At 41.2% G+C, this 20004-nt stretch overlaps 1 protein-coding gene across 9 annotated transcripts in view; it reads right to left on the bottom strand.

Annotated features, from left to right (window-relative positions):
* Positions 1-20004, bottom strand: part of LOC140483016 (lutropin-choriogonadotropic hormone receptor-like) — a 240622-nt gene that overhangs the window by 18423 nt on the left and 202195 nt on the right. For 6 of the 9 annotated variants that reach the window (XM_072580853.1, XM_072580854.1, XM_072580856.1 and 3 more), the window contains 3 exons: positions 12048-12125; positions 10727-10795; positions 10516-10590 (listed from right to left, as the gene is read on the bottom strand). The exons of the other annotated variants lie outside the window; for them this stretch is intronic. In XM_072580853.1, coding sequence (XP_072436954.1) covers positions 10516-10590; positions 10727-10795; positions 12048-12125 — 222 coding nt within the window. The remainder of the gene's footprint in view (positions 1-10515; positions 10591-10726; positions 10796-12047; positions 12126-20004) is intronic. 9 annotated transcript variants of the gene reach the window in all.

Genomic DNA, 20004 nt, shown 5'->3' on the forward strand with positions numbered 1-20004 from the left:
GGAGCCACAGAAAATGAGGGCAATACTAAATGAATATTTTGCAACAGTATTTACTGTGGAAAATGATATGGAAGATATAGACTGTAGGGAAATAGATGATGACATCTTGCAAAATGTCCAGATTACAGAGGAAGAATTGCTGGATGTCTTGAAATAGTTGAAGGTGGATAAATCCCCAGGACCTGATCAGGTGTAACTAAGAACTCTTTGGGAAGCTAGAGAAGTGATTGCTGGGCCTCTTGCTGAGATGTTTGTATCATCGATAGTCACAGGTGAGGTGCCGGAAGACTGGAAGTTGGCAAACGTGGTGTCACTGTTTAATAAGGGTGGTAAAGACAAGCCAGGGAACTACAGACCGGTGAGCCTGACCTCAGTGGTGGGCAAGTTGTTGGAGAAAATCCTGAGCGACAGGATGTGCATGTATTTGGAAAGGCAAGGACTGATTCGGGATAGTCAACATGGCTTTGTGCATGGGAAGTCATGTCTCACAAACTTGACTGAGTTTTTTTGAAGAAGTAACAAAGATGATTGATGAGGGCAGAGCAGTAGATGTGATCTATATGGACTTCAGTAAGGCGTTCGACAAGGTTCCCCATGGGAGACTGATTAGCAAGGTTAGGTCTCATGGAATACAGGGAGAACTAGCCATTTGGATACAGAACTGGCTCAAAGGTAGAAGACAGAGGGTGGTGGTGGAGGGTTGTTTTTCAGACTGGAGGCCTGTGACCAGGATTGGTGCTGGGTCCTCTACTTTTTGTCATTTACATAAATGATTTGGATGTGAGCATAAGAGGTAGAGTTAGTAAGTTTGTAGATAACACCAAAATTGGAAGTGTAGTGGACAGCGAAGAGGGTTACCTCAGATTACAACAGGATCTAGACCAGATGGGCCAAAGAGCTGAGAAGTGGCAGATGGAGTTTAATTCAGATAAATGCGAGGTGCTGCATTTTGGGAAAGCAAATCTTAGCAGGACTTGTACACTTAATGGTAAGGTCCTAGGGAGTGTTGCTGAACAAAGAGACCTTGGAGTGCAGGTTCACAGCTCCTTGAAAGTGGAGTCACAGGTAGATCGGATAGTAGAGAAGGCGTTTGGAATGCTTTCCTTTATTGGCCAGAGTATTGAGTACAGGAGTTGGGAGGTCATGTTGCGGCCGTACAGGACATTGGTTAGGCCACTGTTGGAGTATTGCATGCAATTCTGATCTCCTTCCTATTGGAAAGATGTCATGAAACTTGGAACGGGTTCAGAAAAGATTTACAAGGATGTTGCCAGAATTGGAGAATTTGAGCGACAGGGAGAGGCTGGGGTTGTTTTCCCTGGAGCATCGGAGGCTGAGGGGTGACCTTATAGAGGTTTACAAAATTTTGAGGGGCATGGATAGGATAAATAGTCAAAGTCTTTTCTCTAGGGTCGGGGTGTCCAGAACTAGAGGGCATAGGTTTAGGGTGAGAGGGGAAAGATATAAAAGAGACCTAAGGGGCAACCTTTTCATGCAGAGGGTGGTACGTGTATGGAACGAGCTGCCAGAGGATGTGGTGGAGGCTGGTACAATTGCAACTTTTAAAAAGCATTTGGATGGGTATATGAATAGGAAGGGTTTGGAGGGATATGGGCCAGGTGCTAGCAGGTGGGACAAGATTGGGTTGGGATATCTGGTCAGCATGGACAGGTTGGACAGAAGGGTCTGTTTCCATGCTGTACATTTCTATGACTCTCTGACTCTATGACCCCCCCTGCGTTTTCCAAAACGGCATACTTGTCTGTGATGGGGGCGCAGTTTTTCTCCCTTCCTTAAGCTGCCATTCATTACACCCTGTTTCTTCTGTAAATTCCTCATTGCCTCTAACTGATGCTCCAACTGATCCATGCAAGCTGTTAGGATTCGCAAGCAAAGACACTTCCTGCTGACAAAATTCTCAGTAACATGGAAACTCTCCTAAACCTCCACACTTGACGGGAACAGCATGTCACTCTACTAAAGGCCATCTTCGCACCTTCACAATCTACAGACCTAGAAAATAGCACCGTCCTATTACTCTAAAAAAAACATTGATCCAGACTAAATTAGAGAAAGTGAGGACTGCAGATTCTGCAGATCAGAGTTGGGAGTGTGGCGCTGGAAAAGGAACAGGAGAATCGATGTTTCGGGCATAAGCCCTTCATCAGGAATATGTGTTTCCTGATGAAGGGCTTATGCCCAAAACATCAATTCTCCTGCTCCTTGCCAGTTGCCTGACCTGCTGTGCTTTTCTAGCACCACTCTCCCAATTCCAGACTAACTTAGTACTTCTGATTTATATTGTTAAAATTTAATCAGGAGATAGATCTCAATAAAACATATAATCATGAAAGAACCCAGTCTACTCACTAGTGTCGACTTACAAAAAGGTTACACTTAAAAAACTATGCATTTATCTGTTTCTGTGCTGTGAGCTCTCCCACACAGTTCCTCCAAGGTCAGCTGTGAATTTCACTGTTTGCTCATTTTTCCTAAACGCGCTCTGATGTCCAGAGATACATGAATTCTAACAGCAAAAGTAGTAACTGTTCAGATTCACTGCTGTGTCAGTTAACAGTGTATGTTTCTTTCTCTTTTCCCTCACTGACCACGTGGCCACTGATTTTTGCCTGTCTTCCTCCTTGAGGAAGAATGTCCTTCAGCCAATGATGGAACTTGAACCCACGCTGTTAGCATCACAATGCTTTGTAACACACCACGCAGGTAATTGAGTTATACTGATCCCCAATAACTGAGATGTAATTCCTGGCTATAAGCAATAATAGTCCAGTGAAGTGTCTCAGGACATTATTTTATTCTATAAGCAGCTTCAAGTTATACTTTAATTTCAATATACTGGACAGGATTTAATGCAGCCCATCATCGTGGAAGCAATGATGTTTAGATTAGATTCCCTCCATTATGGAAACAGGCCCTTCAGCCCAACAAGTCCACACCAACCCTCTGAAGAGTAACCACCCAGGTCCATTCCTCTACTCTATATTTACCCCTGACTAACACACCTAAACATGTGGGCAATTTTGCATGGCTAATTCACCTGACTAGCACATCTTTGGATTGTGGGAGGAAACCCACGCAAACTCCACACAGCCAGTCACCCAATGCGGGAATTGAACCCGGGTCCCTGGTGCTGTGAGGCAGCAGTGCTAACCATTGAGCCCCAAGAAGAGCATCGCCCAACATGGGGCTCGATGCCACGACCCTGAGATTAAGAGTCTCATGCTCTACCAATTGAGCTAACCAGACTTCAGCTAGCTTAGATCCACTTTGTTTCAGTAGTGGCTACACATCAATCTTTTGTGTGCATGTGTGTAAATGGACACATGTCAGTCAAATCTGCATCTTCTAAGTGGATCAAGCTGTACTAAGTGACTGAGCAGGACAGCAAAACATAACAAGAACTCGATAGTACTAGCTTAGGGCTTGGGGAAGTCTCCTGCTTCGTTCTCCTCTCCTTTTGTATGACAGTGCTTGGGCTTTTAAAATGTATTTGTTCATCGATGTTGACATTACTGGCTAAATGTCACTGGTTGAAATCTTTTCTTGCCCATCCTAATTGTCCTTGAAATAACTAAAACTTAAAGTGGGAGTAGGAATTTATAGTCCCTGGGACATTCTTCAGTTTATATCTGGGCTCTTCTATTATTAGCAATCTTGTCCTGGCAAGTAGTTTTTCGCTGTTGCATGGTGATGTAGCAGAGACTGTCCTGTGCAGCTGCCCTCAAGGCCATCCTGTCTGAAATTGAATGAATGTACCCGACATGTAATTGGTTTGAATGACAAATCTTTCTTGTATGAATTTCCTTTAAGAATTTATTTTCAGCCGTTCAGTTGAAGCAGTAGCTAGGTTGGTTTAGCTCAGTTGGCTGGTTTGTGATGCCAACTGTATCGAATCAATTCCTGTACTGGCAGAGGTTACCGTGAAAGATTCTCTTTTTCAACCTCTGCCTTTGTCTGAGGTGTATTGGCCCTCAGGTTAAAGTGCCACCAAACGGGGAGAAAAAAATGAAGAATTGTGGATGCTGGAAATCAGGACCAAAAACTGAAATGGCTGGAAAGACTCAGCAGGTCTGGCGGCATCTGTGGAGAGGAAGCAGAGTTAACATTTTGGGTCCACTAACCATTCTTCAGAACTGAAGCCGGTTGTCTCTCTCAAATGAGAGAGCACTACTATGGTGATTTTAATTTTAGATAGTTATATTTTTCAAGGCTGCAAGATGGCCATGCTGAGTAAGCACTTATAGCCCCGTCTTTCTCTCTCTCTCTCTCTCTCTCTCTCTCTCTCTCTCTCTCTCTCTCTCTCTCTCTCTCTCAAGCAGTATTGAACATGCAAACTCTAAATCTGGTTATCGTGGTTCAACATGATGGGTTATAAGTTCTGAGGATAGAATCTGTCATGGGCATAAGATTGTTCAAGCCATACTTCAAGCTCATCTGACACACTTTCTAGTGACCAACCACCACAACAGACCAAGATACATAAATTGAAACTGGAACAGAACACCAGTGCTTCAACAGAAGCTCACTGATGATGTTACCTAGCATGGTGATGAAACATCTGAGAACAAACCTTCCAGCTCAGTGAGCAAACTTACAACCTGAACCAACCATTTTCTTTCTCACATCTCTTCAGCTTCATGGGGTTATTGTCAAAGTTTCCACACAGTGTACAGTCCATTCCCAAATCTGTCCCAAAAGCTACCTTCGGGGGTCCTTTATCTTGTACCATAAAGATTTTTCCTCCAGTTTGGGATATTTTGGATAAGTGTATTTACACTGCCGAAACACTGAGATCCAGTTCTCCTCCCCACCACATTAGTGAGGTGAGGGGCATGGTGGTAATTGGGATGCTGAGAATGGATAATAATATCAAATACATGTGGAGCTGGGTTCACATAGTGTCAGTCTAAGCTACACAGCTACACGCTCCAAGGTACTCCACACAGTGATCGGTGTCAGCACGGTTAATATAGCATCGACATTCAAAAGTCACTGCTGGCCATGGACCAAGGGGGTCTGCAGAGCTTGAAAAAATTCGAGGGTATGCTTGTGTCAGCATACAGAAAATCAAGCAAACCAGCCAAAACTACAGCAAACATACAGAGACAAAATTTATTAATTAAATATAAATGACAGCATGATGTTGTGATGATATTACTTATAATTATGTCAGATTTTTGCCCACTTTATCTCCCCTGTTTGTCTTGGGAACAAATTTCCAAATATAACTCTTCCTCTCATGCCGATTTTTGGGCAGAGACAGGGCAGTTGTGCCTTTAAAATCAGAGTACAAAACCTCCTGGAGCTGATTTTTGCCATTGAGGCAGGTAGTTTGAGTTGGGAAATTTGCTGATTTTGCAGAACAACCTCAGTATGAAGTACCTCTTACAGGCTGTTTTCGCTCCAGGGAAGTAGGGCATAATGGGCAGGCCTGTCATCCCTGGCAGCAGATAGGTAGCAGTCACAGGCACAGCCAAATGTCAGAAAGGGCTGAATAAAAAAACAACACAACCAGTCTTTTTTTTCTTAGACTTCAGCCAAGCTTTTTGCTTACATATCTAACTTTCTAGCCCTCAGTCCCCACATAACAACACCTCAAGGAAGGAAATCTGTCATCCTTGCCTGGTCTGGCATACACGTGACTAAAGATCAACAGCAAAGTGGTTGACTTTCAACTGGCCTCTGGGAAATTAGGGTTAGGCAATAAATACTAGCTTAACCAGAGATGCTCGCATCCTGTGAGTGAATTTTTAAAAAAAGCACAAGTGTGGAAAAGTGTTCACTTAGCTTGATTGACACCTTTATGAACTTTTTCTTTAACTCTTATCAACGTCTCAATTGTTACTTAAACAAGACCAAGAGAAATCAACTGCTTAAATCCCCAGTTATTGACATTTTAACAGTCAGTTTAATTAATACTTTTATAGGGTTGTAGGAACACCATTTGTTTTCCCAAATCTTATGAATATTTTTTCAGTTTAATAGCAGTTTCATATAATCTATGGTCACTGTATGGTTCATTGGTTCTGTACACTGCATATTGAGTGAATAGGAATAGCAGGATGATACGTTGGTATAGACATTATGAGGAACCATTGGAGGTGGATGGACAACATTAGTTGGCATTGAGTTGGCATGGAAACTCTAAAGGACTACAAGGGTAGGTGATAAGCCTGAAGCTTTGAGTTGGAAATCTCAAATGGTGGGTAGCGAATAGCAGGGCTTGGGACACCTGCCTTCATTTGATTTAAGAAGTCAAATCAGAATCAACACGCATGTGCTAACAATGTTAATACAGTTTTGCTCATCAATATATCCAAAGTGTCACAAAGCACAGCACATAACTACCAATACTGACACAAGGCACTAAATTATAATTAGTTAACACATTAGGACAGACTATACATTCAGAATTGATGAAAAGTCATACTAGTAATTTACAAAGGAAACAATCATTAATTAACTGGTGCACAACTGAGCAATGTCACAAATAGTGTGTGTGGATTAACCATCAGACAATTCTGTTTCAGCTGCTGCTGAGCAGACTTGAGGAAATGTTCATAAAGAGGGAGAAAATAGTGAGAGGTAAATGGGTCAGGAAAGGCGCAAGCAGGTAGCTTTTAGTGATTGTGGGGAATGGAAAGGGCAGATGATCCATTCAGTTCTGGTGATGATATTCCATTCAGGCAGTCATTGCAGTCAGTGGGGGTTCTCTGTCTCATGGAGCACCCAAAAAGGAGTGCTCTTCCTCCTCCACCATTGCCACCCCACACCAACAGTCTCCATCCTTAGATGCAGGAATAGACTTGTACTTGACTGCTTAAGTCACCCAGCTAAGTTCTTGGTGGGCATTCAATTCGCCATCTTTCTGGATGTGCTAAGACATCATAGAAGAAGGAAAGTTTTGGGAGTTTCGCAGCCCATCGATGACTTCCTCTGCCATAGTATCAACCTTTCTGACATTCAGCTCTGCCCAAAGGATAAATTATTTTTCAGAGAAAATGTTCTAATTTCTGACTGGTTGAACATTAATAGGTAATGACACTTTCGAGAATAATATTTGCTCTTTATTTCTGGAAATAATTTGCTACACCCAAGGATCCATACAGAAAGAAGGAATTAGAGAAGCTACATAAACAAAAAAAGCATTATCTTCCAAAAATAAAGCTTTAGGTATAAAGACATGTTGTTCAAAAAGTGTAGCGCTGGAAAAGCACAACCAGTCAGGCGGTAACCGAGGAGCAGGCGAGTTGACATTTCAAGCATAAACTCTTTATACTAGCCGGATGAAGAGCTTATGCTTGAAACATCAATTCCCCTGCTCCTCAGATGCTGCCTGACCAGCTGTGCTTTTCCAGCATCACACTTTTTGACTCTGATCCCAGAAACTGCAATCCTCACTTTCTCCTAGTATAAAGAGAAGATATTAGGCAGGTCCTAGAGATTTAAATCGTGATTATAAAATTGTTTAGGGGGTGGTGACAGCCAAGAGGTATTATCAGTAATTTAGCAATTCAGAGACCTAGGTGACATTCTGGGGACCCAGGTTCAATGCTCACTGTGGTTGATAGATAATAGACAATAGACAATAGGTGTAGGAGTAGGCCATTCTGCCCTTCGAACCTGCACCACCATTCAATATGATCATGGCTGATCATCCTTAATCAGTATCCTGTTCCTGCCTTATCTCCATAACCCTTGACTCCACTATCCTTGAGAGCTCTATCCATCTCTTTCTTAAATGAATCCAGACAATGGGCCTCCACTGCCCTCTGGGACAAAGCATTCCACACAGCCACCACTCTCTGGGTGAAGAAGTTTCTCCTCATCTCTGTCCTAAATGGTCTACCCCGTATTTTTAAGCTGTGTCCTCTGGTTCGGCACTCACCCATCAACGGAAACATGTTTCCTGCCTCCAGAGTGTCCAATCCTTTAATAATCTTATATGTCTTAATCAGATCCCCTCTCAGTCTTCTAAACTCAAGGGTATACAAGCCCAGTCGCTCCAGTCTTTCAGTGTAAGGTAGTCCCGCCATTCCAGGAATTGACCTCGTGAACCTACGCTGCACTCCCTCAATAGCCAGAATTCTTTCCTCAAATTTGGAGACCAGAACTGTACACAGTACTCCAGGGTGTGGTCTCACCAGGGCCCTGTACAGCTGCAGAAGAACCTCTTTGCTTCTATACTCAATCCCTCTTGTTATGAAGGCCAGCATGCTATTAGCCTTCTTCACTACCTGCTGTACCTGCATGCTTACCTTAATTGACTGGTGTACAAGAACACCCAGATTTCTTTGTACCGCCCCTTTACCTAAATTGATTCCATTTAGGTAGTGATCTTCCTTCCTGTTCTTGCCACCAAAGTGAATAACCATACATTTATCCACATTAAACTGCATCTGCCATGCATCTGACCACTCACCTAACCTGTCTAGGTCACCCTTAATCTCCTAACATCCTCCTCACATTTCACCCAGCTTAGTATCATCAGCAAATTTGCTAATGTTATTACTAATACCATCTTCTATATCATTAACATATATTGTAAAAAGCTGCAGTCCCAGCACTGATCCCTGCGATACCCCACTGGTCACTGCCTGCCATTCTGAAATGGAGCCGTTTATCACTACCCTTTGTTTCCTATCAGCCAACCAACTTTCAATCCAAGTTAGTACCTTGTCCCCAATACCATGCACTCTAACTTTGCTCATTAACCTCCTATGTGGGAGTTTATCAAAAGCTTTCTGAAAGTCCAGGTACACTACATCTACTGGATCTCCCTCGTCCATCTTCAGAGTTATATCCTCAAAACATTCCAGAAGATTAGTCAACATGATTTCCCCTTCATAGATCCATGCTGACTCTGACCTATCCTGTTACTACTATCCAGATGTGTCGTAATTTCATCCATTATAATAGACTCCAGCATCTTTCCCATCACTGAGGTCAGACTAACTGGTCTATAATTTCCTGCTTTCTCTCTCCCACCTTTCTTAAAAAGTGGTACAACATTAGCCACCCTCCAATCCACAGGAACTGATCCCGAATCTATCGAACTCTGGAAAATAATCACCAATGCATCCACGATTTCTCGAGTCACCTCCTTCAGTACCCTGGGATGTAGACCATCAGGCCCTGGGGACTTATCAACCTTCAGACCTAAGAGTCTCTCCCACGCCAATTCCTGGCAAATATAAATTCCCTTAAGTTCAGGTCCTTCAGCCACTGTTACCTCAGGGAGATTGCTTGTCTTCCGCAGTGAACACAGATCTGAAGTACCAATTCAATTCTTCTGCCATTTCTTTGTTCCCTGTAATATATTCCCCTGTTTCTATATTCAAGGGCCCAATTTTAGCCTTCACCATTTTTTTGCCTTTCACATACCGAAAAACGCTTTTACTATCCTCCTTTATATTTTTGGCCAGTTTACCTTCATACCTCATTTTTTCTCTGCGTATTTCCTTCTTAGTAATCCTCTGTTGTTCTTTAAAAGCTTCCAAGTCCTCTGTTTTCCCACTTATCTTTGCTATGATATACTTTTTCTCTTTTAACTTTATATGTTTCTTAACTTCCATTGTCAGCCACGGCCACCCCTGCCTCCTCCTAGGATCTTTCTTCCTATTTGGAATGAACTGATCCTGCATCTTCTGCATTATACACAGAAATATCTGCCATTGTTCCTCCACTGTCATGCCTGCTAAGGTACGGCACCATTGTACTTTGGCCAGCTCCTCCCTCATAGCTCCATGGTTCCCTTTATTCAACAGAAATATTGTCACTTCCGATTGTACCCTCTCCCTCTCAAATTGCAGATTGAAGCTTATTGTATTATGGTCACTACCTCCTAATGGCTCCTTCACTTTGAGGTCCCTGATCAATTCTGGCTCGTTGCACAATACCAGATCCAGAATTGCCTTCTCCCTGATAGGCTCCAGCATCAGCTGCTCTAAGAATCCATCTCGGAGGCACTCCACAAAGTCTCTTTCTTGTCCCATGAATTCCATGAAACATCTCAAAGAATGTTAGGGCCTTTGTGGATTGGTGGAGCATCCCTAAATCTGGACCAGAAGGTGAAGTTAAAGTCCTTGCTGCTTAGGAAATGTGAAATAACATCTCCAAATAAGTTGATGAGAACATATCTGTAAAGTTGCTCAGAACACATATTTAGAAGCTTGCTCCAGGATTGAATCAATTCACATTGCATGGAACTGAGCTTGGCTTCGAAATATAAGAAAGAGAACACCATTCCTTTTCTGAGAGGGAGGAGCCAGTTAAATCATGGAATTATTGAGCAAATATTCAAAGATCATAAGACTAATTTTCAATCCAATCAATCTGTCAAGGAAGAGCTGCCTCTACTGAATCAAAAGTAGTCACACTCTCCTTTAGATTTTTCTCCTCGAAAATATTGTTGGACAAGGCCAGTTAGTTGCGCCAATGTTCCCTCAGTGGTCGGCTGTATGCTTACATATACTGCAATGGCATCTCACTTACAGAACTGTTGGACCAGTTGCTCCCATGAAAACATCTTCGTGCAATTTTTGTAGGTTCTGGTTACCTGTAAGGTTGCTGGGAGAAAGACAAAAATCATTCATGTTTCCTGAACAGCTGTATTTTGGACACATGATTATGAAGTGGTTCTTCAAAAATGCAAACTCTAAAGCTGCAATAAGGTCTTTTGGATAGAATCAAAAGAGCAACTTACAGATGATCTAAATCTGTTCCGTTAAATGCATGGCTTTGTACTTCTATGAGGCCATTGTTAATCAAATTTCTGTGATTAAAACAAAAGGAAAATCAGATAGAAGGTTTGATAAGGTTTTTCACCTGCTTCTAAATGCTCTGGTATTTAATGTACACATGTAAAATGTAAGCCTAAAACAGCACACTTTTTTAATTGTACCTTTATTAATATGGTTTTGTGGAAGGACTGTTATTCTGAATGTTTTATTTTTTTTTCCAAAGTTATTACTGAAATTTGTACTTTTGAAGGTCTGAAATGATGGACTTTTTTTATTTCTTTGTTTTCCTAAGAATTTGTACTCAAGATTCTGCATCTTGGTCCCTAAAATGGCGCGATAAGTGGTGACTTGTAAACTTTTCAATATACTCATTAAAGCTAATTCAGTTCAGAAGAACACTATATTAAATAACATTTCACTGCAAACAGAAATTCATTTTTTTCAAAAAAGTAATAACCAATTCCTGTTCTCTGAAAGAAATGATGGTCCATTGCTTGCCCATGCTGGTCACTACCAGGATTCACGACAATATATTCAAAAGTGAATAAGGAAAAAGAAACATGCAAAGGTTTCATATTTGAAATCAAGCCCTCCAATTTCTGAATCACACTGATGGAACAGTGACATTAATGTTATTGTACTGATTCCACTGACTGGAACTCAGCACAGTTGATGTGGAACTAATTTGCTTCTGGGGTCAGAACATAAAAACTGGTGGCAAACAAGAGGAAAACCATTTGCCCATTTTGCTTGATGAGACACTATTTTTAAAACTGTATTTCCTCCTTGGAAAATACAGGCTTACTTTGATGTGTAGGGTGTGAAACAGAATGCTCTAATGCTTCAAAGAAGTCATCCTGAATTATTTAGTGGTCTAGTAAACATCACCAAAATTTGCATAATGAGGGGAAGAAAGCATGAATCTCAGTTAAACCCTGGTCTCCCAGTCACGATCACTGACATTTTCTAACCAGGCTTACTGCAGAGAAATGTATTTCTAATTTAATTTTCATTTCCGAATGCACCTCAAATAGCATTGACTCTATTGCTATATCCAAAACAAAGATTAATTTGCAAACCTTCATTATATCACTTTGGATATCTTCCAAAAAATAATGGTAAAAGACATTGTTAATCTTGTTGAAGTCTGAGTTATTCAGCATTACCTTCTGATAGTAATACCTTGCCAAATGTAGTTTCACTTTTGAATGCTTTTGGAAGTCCTCATCAATATGCCGAATTGTACATAGGTGCTTATATATTTGTGAGTAGATAGGTACTTACATATTTAATGTTCCAGTGCTTAATCCCTGGAAAGCATATGATGGTATAACTTGCATGTTTATGTTGTCACGAAATTCACTAAAGGAAACAGACAGTCTTTGAGTCAGGAAATGAGAGAGCTAAAGGCTAATTAGTGTGACATCAGTTGTCAGGAAAAGAACTGAAGTCTATTATTCAGGCAGCCTTAACAATGACTTGGAAAATCATTGTATAATAAGTTAACATTAACATGGGTTTAGTAAAGGGAAATTATGCTTGGCAAATTAATTAACAACTTTGGGAAGTGAAACCAGTAAGGTTGTTAAAAGAGAGTTGATAGAAGTAATATACATGGGTTTCTAAAAAAACATTAATTAAGGGTGGTACATGAAAGAGTAATACTCAAGATAAGAGGAGAGACATTCAAAAAAGACATGAAGGGCAAATGGATTTTACAGGGTGGTTTGCATGTGGAATGAACTTCCTGAAGAAGTGGTGGATGTGGGTACAATTACAATGTTTAAAAGACATTTGGATGAGTACATTAACAGGAAAGGTTTACACGGATATGGGCCAGGAGCTGGCAGGTGGGACTCGTTTAGTTTGGAATTATGTTCAGCATGGACTGGTTGGACTGAAGGGTCTGTTTCCATGCTGTATGACTCTATGACTCTATAAGGGTTTGGAGTGATCATTAGCATGGATAGAGGATTTGTTGGTGGGGAAAAATGAGGCATTTTCAACTTTGCAACTGGTTGAAAGCTTGGATCTCAAGATTTTGGAACTAAATTAGTTACTTGGTTCAGAATCCAGGAGTGATAATGATACAAAGCTAGGTAGGAATGTAAGCTGTGAAAAAGACAAATGGGCTGCAAAGAGAGAAAAATGAGTTAAAAAAATAAGCAACAAGTTGTGAAGGTATAATGTGGGAAGTATAAGTTTAAGTAAAGTGGGTCTGTATTCTCTGAGTTTAGAAGAATAGAAGTTGGTCCCATTGAAGTGTACAAGATTCAAAAGGTTTGGCATGAAAATACTGAGAGACTGTTGCTACTTATTGGGCAAAGTAGAACATAAGACAGAATCTTAGGGTAACGGACTGAAATGAGAAGCTATTTCTTCATTCAGAGGTTCTCAGTTTGAGAATATTCTACCCCAGAGGGCAATGGATATTCCAGGTTTAAGTAAATTGAAAGCTAAGATAGACTTTAAACCCTCAAGAATTGAAAGAATGTGGAGAATAGTTCAAGAGATGGAGTTGGGGCAGAATATTAGACATGACTATACTGAATGGCAGAGCAGGATTGACAGGCCATATGTACCACTCCTGCTTCGGTTTGTTATGTCCTTATGTTTTATTTTTCTATTTTTGCCAAGACGTTTGATATCTAAATTTCAATTCAGTGCAATGCATGAGAGTAGAACCTTATCTAAGCAGGCGTAAATGATTTATGAGAGATGCATCTTAATTATTATAGGGCATCATGTCTTCACAGCATAGCTTTTTCTTCCGGTTTCAACACTGACTAACACTTGTTTAGTATTCTTGAGCACAAACAATATTACTCATTGCATGTTAATCAAATCAAATGATGCCATTTCTCAAAGATATTTTATCTCAAAACACAGCCTTTCATGATACAAACGAGCTAAGTGTGATATCCTGTCATTATCTGAATAAACATAAAGCAAACAAAAACTGCAAAGCTGGAAACCTCAAACAAAAACAAAAATTGTTGGGAACATCAATGAGTAAAGAGAGCACAGCCAAATTAACAATTCAGCATGCACTAAAAGAAGAGAGAGGAATTGGCCCTTATTTCTTGTGAAGGAATTGAAAGATATTGTGAAACTTTTTATGTACTTAACTTACTAATAATATTATAATAAAGCAATATTAAATTGTAATTTTTTTCCATATAATTTATTGGATTTTTTTTAGGAGAAAGCATTCCCATGGGCACATGGGGTATATATATCATCTCACCGTGCATTGTCAACCTTGATTTTCCACAGTGGGTGGAAAACTGCAAGGTGAGAGTGCAGATGTTTTAATACGTGCTCCTAACACATTCCTGATGAAGAGCTTGAGCCCGAAACGTCAATTCTCCTGCTCCTCGGATGCTGCCTGACCTGCTGAGCTTTTCCAGTGTCACACTTTTCAACCGTTACACTCAATACTTGTCTATGGATCCCTAAATGTACAGAAGCAGACACACTTCTCCACTTCCACCTTTCAATTTTACAATTCCTCCACAATCCATTACTTAATAAGTGGAAAACATATTTTCTCTTAGAATCTAGAACTAGGCTTCATGATTAACCATAAAAGTCTGACTTTTTGAAAGAGATGAGGATTTTTTTTCTGTCTGAGGGTTTTGGTGAATTCCCTTCCTCAAAAGTCAGTGCATGTAGAGTCTTTAACACTTTTTAAGACAGAGGTAGATAGATTCTTGATTATCAGAGTTGTGCAGGAATGCACAGTTGAACTTAAAATCAGATCAGGGATGATCTTATCAAACGGTGGAACAGACTCAAAGAGTCAAGTGGCCTATTCTTGTTGATTGCCTGTTTTTTCCACAGCTTATGATAGGAATTCTATTCCTCTCCCTTTTAAGTATATTCTTCATTGTATTCTTTGCCTCCTTTCTTCTTGCTGATGTAACGTTTGTCTGTTCTCAGTTCATGTTGACACACTTCACCCTCGAATCATGGTCATGCTTTCCCTCTCCTAGAGTTCTTCTCTTTGATTTAATATAGAATGACTCAAATTGGTTCAATTAACTCCCAACAGTATTGCCCAAACCTTCCTTTTCCTTTTCCTCTTCCTCTTATTTCATGCTAGTCAATTTCAGTCATATCTGCCCCTCAGATCCCCCTGTCACTTTGTTTTGTCTTCCAATGTTGCTCAAGAATGTTGATATCATGATACTAGTTATGAGAAGGTCTGCCCCAAAGCAACATGGAGACTTGTTCTTTGAAAATTGTTCCTTGAGGAACAGGGAAAGTGGGCGCATGAAGCCTGGCAGGAAATTGAAACAGTTGAGCATGAAGGCATACACCACACATGCCTGACCCAACCCTTATACGCTGACAACAACCCTTATAAATGAGGGATGTACGCAAGAATTGTTCCAGTGAATGAAGAACGTACATTGCTTTAAGGTTAGAATTGGAGAAGAGAAACAGAGTTTAATCAAATGAAGTTTCAAAGTGATATAAACGAGTAAATCATTTCAGTTCAAGTCAAACAGATCATTAGGCTTAATTAACAGGACGACAGAAAATGTATTGGGACCAGCTACAAAATTCTTAACATTTGGAATGAACAGTCTCAATATGAATTCATTTGCCAGCTGGTACACCTTAAAGAAGTATAAATGGAAAGGTAAGTCTGTGAAAATAGGATACAAACCCCCACTCTACCTGTATCTTTATTGTTTCAGTCGCCATCATGGAAGATAGAATAGTGGAAAACAAAGGGAATTCAAGAAAGTTCAGATAATTGGATAGATATTTTGAATATTGGACAATATATTTAATATTAGGACAAACTCAACTCACTGAAGGGAAGCATAAATCTGAAAACCAGGGTGAGGGTTTTATTGATCTGCCTGCAACCTGTCCTCCCTTCATATACAGATCTCCATTAGACACACTAACAATATTAAAACTATCTCATAGAATGTGCATGGCAATAGTTGAATACACTAGATTTTTCTATTCATGTCTGGGGGACCAGTGATCCATCTGGAATGAGTGAATAAAAGCATATCAGTCAGGGAGGAGTCGACACCCATAAGGGATGCCTAAATTAAATGACTGAATGAGAAAACAGAAAGGTTTTTCTCTGCTCTCACTTTTCCGGTATTCACTAGGACGATCCAATAGCTTGTTGGCCAGGGAATAAATGCTGCTTCGATCGGTCAAACATGGGAAGACATGGAATTAAATGTAAACATGAGAATTAAGGACAGTTGCATTTTAAAACTAGTTTTGATTCTATATTGTTCACATTGCAAAGAAAAGCTATTTTCCCACCTTGGTCATTAGCAGTGTAAATATATATTAATATACATAATCTGATGCAATAAATATTGAAATATAAAACAGCAAACAAAATTGATGAAAAATCTCAAAGTTTTTTGGATAGTTCGAGTGAAAATTGCTATGCTTCTGAACTTCATACCAAAAGTTTAGGGCTGGATTTTTACCAGGTCAGAATGACTTGGGAAGTCATTAAATTGACAAGTGGATTCCAATTCCAGGTTTCCCAACCTCATTCCAGGTTTCTAATTTACACGGAGGTTGCAAATTGGCTTAATCTGCAAGCTGACATGTTGCATCTCTAAACTGCCTACTCCAATTTAGAGATAGGCATGGTACAGTTATCTGCAATTTTCAGGGAATCAGAAATAAAAACAGATGCTGCTGGGAAAATTCCGTGGGTCTGGTAGGATCTGCGGAGACAGAGAGTTTTTATTTTGCACACATATTTGGTTTATTGCTTCTGTACAGTTCGTGGAGTCATAGAGATGGACAGCACAGAATCAGATCCTTCGGTCCAACCCGTCCATGCTGACCAGATATCCCAACCTAATCTAGTCCCATTTGCAGCATTTGGCCCATATCCCTCTAAATCCTTCCTATTCATATACCCATCCAGACACCTTTTAAATGTTCTCATTGTATCAGTCTCCACCAGTTTCTCTAGCAGTTCATTCCCTACACGCACCACCCTCTGTGTGAAAATGTTGCCCCTCAGGTTCCTTTTAAATCTTTCCCCTCTCACCTTAAACCTATGCCCTCAAGTTTGGCACTCTCCCATTCCGGGGACATGACCTTTTCTATTTACCCTATCTATGCCCCTTATGATTTTATAAACCTCTATAAGGTCACCCCTCAGCCTCCGTTGCTCCAGGTAAAATAGCCCAGTGTATTCTGCCTCTCCCTATAGCTCAAATCCTCCAACACTGGCAACATTCTTGCAAATCTTTTCCGAACCCACTCAAGTTTAACAACATTTTTCCTATAGCAGGGATATTAAAATTGAATGAATATTCTGAAAGTGGCCTAACCAATGCCCTGTACAGACGCAACATGCCCTCCCTGACTCCTTTGGGCTTTTGCCCGATATGTCGATCTTCCTGCTCCTCGGATGCTTCTTGACCTGCTGTGCTATTCCAGCACCACACTCTTGGCTCTAATCTCCAGCAGCTGCAGTCCTCATTTTCGCCTCCTATACTCAATGGTCTGAACAATAAAGGAAAGCATATCAAACTTGCTCCTCCACTTTCAATGTACCTACAGTCCAAGGTCTCTTTGTTCACCACCACTCCCCAGAAACTTACCATTACTTGTATAAGCCATTGTCGAAAGGTGAGGTGATGGAAAGCACAGCCAATCAGGTAGCATCCAAGGAGCTGGAGAGTTGACGTTTCAGGCATAAGTCCTCCATCAGGAATGCTGCATGACCAGCCATGCTTTTCTAGCACCGCACTCGTTAACTCTGATCTCCAGCATCTGCAGTCCTCACTTTCTCTCATTGTATAAGCCCTGCTTGATTTGCCTTTCCAAAATACAGGCACCTTAGACTTATCTAAATTAAACTCCATTTGCCACTCCTCAGCCATCTGATCAAGATCCACTGTACTCTAAGGTAACCTTCTTCGCTGTCCACTAAACCTCCAATTTGGTGTCATATACAAACTTAGATTTTTTTTAGATTACTTACAGTGTGGAAACAGGCCCTTCGGCCTAACAAGTCCACACCGACCCGCCGAAGTGCAACCCACCCATACCCCTACATTTACACCCTACATAACACTGCGGGCAATTTAGCATGGCCAATTCACCTGATCTGCACATCTTTGGACTGTGTGAGGAAACCGGAGCACCCAGAGGAAACCCACACAGACACGGGGAGAACGTGCAAACTCCACACAGTCAGTCGCCTGAGGCGGGAATTGAACCCGGGTCTCTGGCGCTGTGAGGCAGCAGTGCTAACCACTGTGCCACCGTGCCGCCCACTTACTAACCATGTCTCCTATGTTCCCACCCAAATCATTTATATAAATGACGAAAAGCAGTGGACCCAGCAACGATCTTTGTTCCACACCACTGGTCAAAGGCCTCGAGTCTGGAAAGCAACCCTCTGCCACTACGCTCTGTCTGCTACCTTTGAGTCAGTTGTGGGTCAAAGGACATGGAATTACCATTGCTGCCTTGGAGGTGGTGGGTTAGGACCATAGGCTGCAATGGGTGGAATGTAAGGCCATGTATGGGTGGATGGAGGGGCATAGTTGATTATTGTGGCATGAGAGGTTTGGGGCACATGGGGTGCATGAGGTGGCATGGAGAGTGCATGTGGTGGAAGGCCTTATTGATTTCATTATACTTATGACAAAGTCCAACAGCACCCAGATAGGCCTTTTAAATAAAGCACCTTGGTATTCCCCAGACTTGGGTTGGGTGACTTTGCTCCCACTCATGCATGACTCTGGCAATGAATATCATGCTTCTGGAGCCATCTTTCCCAAGATGAGCAAATAAGGCTCTTCCCTAATTCCCATTCTCAGACTCGAGGATGAAAATCTAGGCCTTGTTGGCAGTTATGAGGAATGCTCAAATTTGCATTTGGACAGTTGCTGGTGTTAATAATTCCCAATCAGATGAGACTCAATGGTCCTTCTTTCAGGATAACAACTGCTGCAGTTAACACTCTTTCAAATTCTGCACAAGTTAACTCAAAACTACATTGAAATTCTTCTACAGATCAATTTTTTTAGAACCAGATAACTGAAATTGACATTGTTTTGGCTTAGTTCAGGTAGAGGGATTCTAACTGCAAGGTCTTACCACATTCTCACTGTATCTTACCAAATGTATCCCATTAACTGTGTTTCTTTATCCTATGGTATTTCTCGTATCTAAATCCATTCTCTTCTTACTACATGCTGCTCCCAGAACAACTTGCCAGTGAGTGAATATCTGCAGAAAGACTGTGCCATTTTTGAGTTGTATGTGGATAAGCATTAGCAATATGGCCTTGTCCTTGCCTGGAAATATCTTAGTGCAGCAGCCACAAAGCCACCCTGTCTACTCAACAAAGCCAGTACGGTTGGCACTCGCACATGCAACTCCATTCTCTCATCCTCATCACTATTTAAGAACTAGGACACACTCTGTACCTGTCCTTAGATACACCCCATCTAAAGACTCTCTTTGAATCCATTCTACTCTTTCTTCAATGCCCAGTAGTCATCTGTATCTTTACATTGCCCAGGAGGGAACATTACACACAGGCGAATTTCAGACATGATCTTTTGCTGTCAGCCAATAAAAAGGACCATGGAAGAATCAAATGCAGGCAGCAGTTTGTACCCACAATGCTGGCACCTTGACCTTGGCAATCCAGGATGCTCTTCAGTACCCACTAACATCTACTGGAACTAATTAGGGCCTATCTCTCTTGTAACACCCAAAGCTGAGCTCTTTCATCAACAAGGGGAGCTTCCTCCAGCTCAATGTTCTCATCCTCTTGCCCAAATGATGGCTCCTATTCCCCGGATTCTCAGCATCTATCATATCACCTCATTGTCTGCTCCAATTGTAAAGAACACAGCATATCAGGAAGATGCTGTGCATTCTGTCTGGACTATAGAATCATAGACTCTTAGAATCTCTACAGTGTGGAAACAGGCTGTTTTGCCCAACAAATCTACACCAACCCCTCCGAAGAGTAACCCATTCCCTTACCTCTGTTATGCTATATTTACCCCTGACTAATGCATCTAACCCACACAACCCTGAATACAATGGGCAACTTAGCATGGCCAATTCACCTGACCTGCACATCTTTGGACTGTGGGAGGAAACCAGAGCACCCAGAGGAAACCCACACAACATGGGGAGAATGTGTAAACTCCACACAGTCACTTGACTCTGGAATTGAACTCTAGTCCCTAGCGCTGTGAGGCAG

The sequence above is a fragment of the Chiloscyllium punctatum genome, chromosome 11 (genome assembly GCF_047496795.1).
Source record: "Chiloscyllium punctatum isolate Juve2018m chromosome 11, sChiPun1.3, whole genome shotgun sequence".
NCBI lineage: Eukaryota > Metazoa > Chordata > Chondrichthyes > Orectolobiformes > Hemiscylliidae > Chiloscyllium > Chiloscyllium punctatum.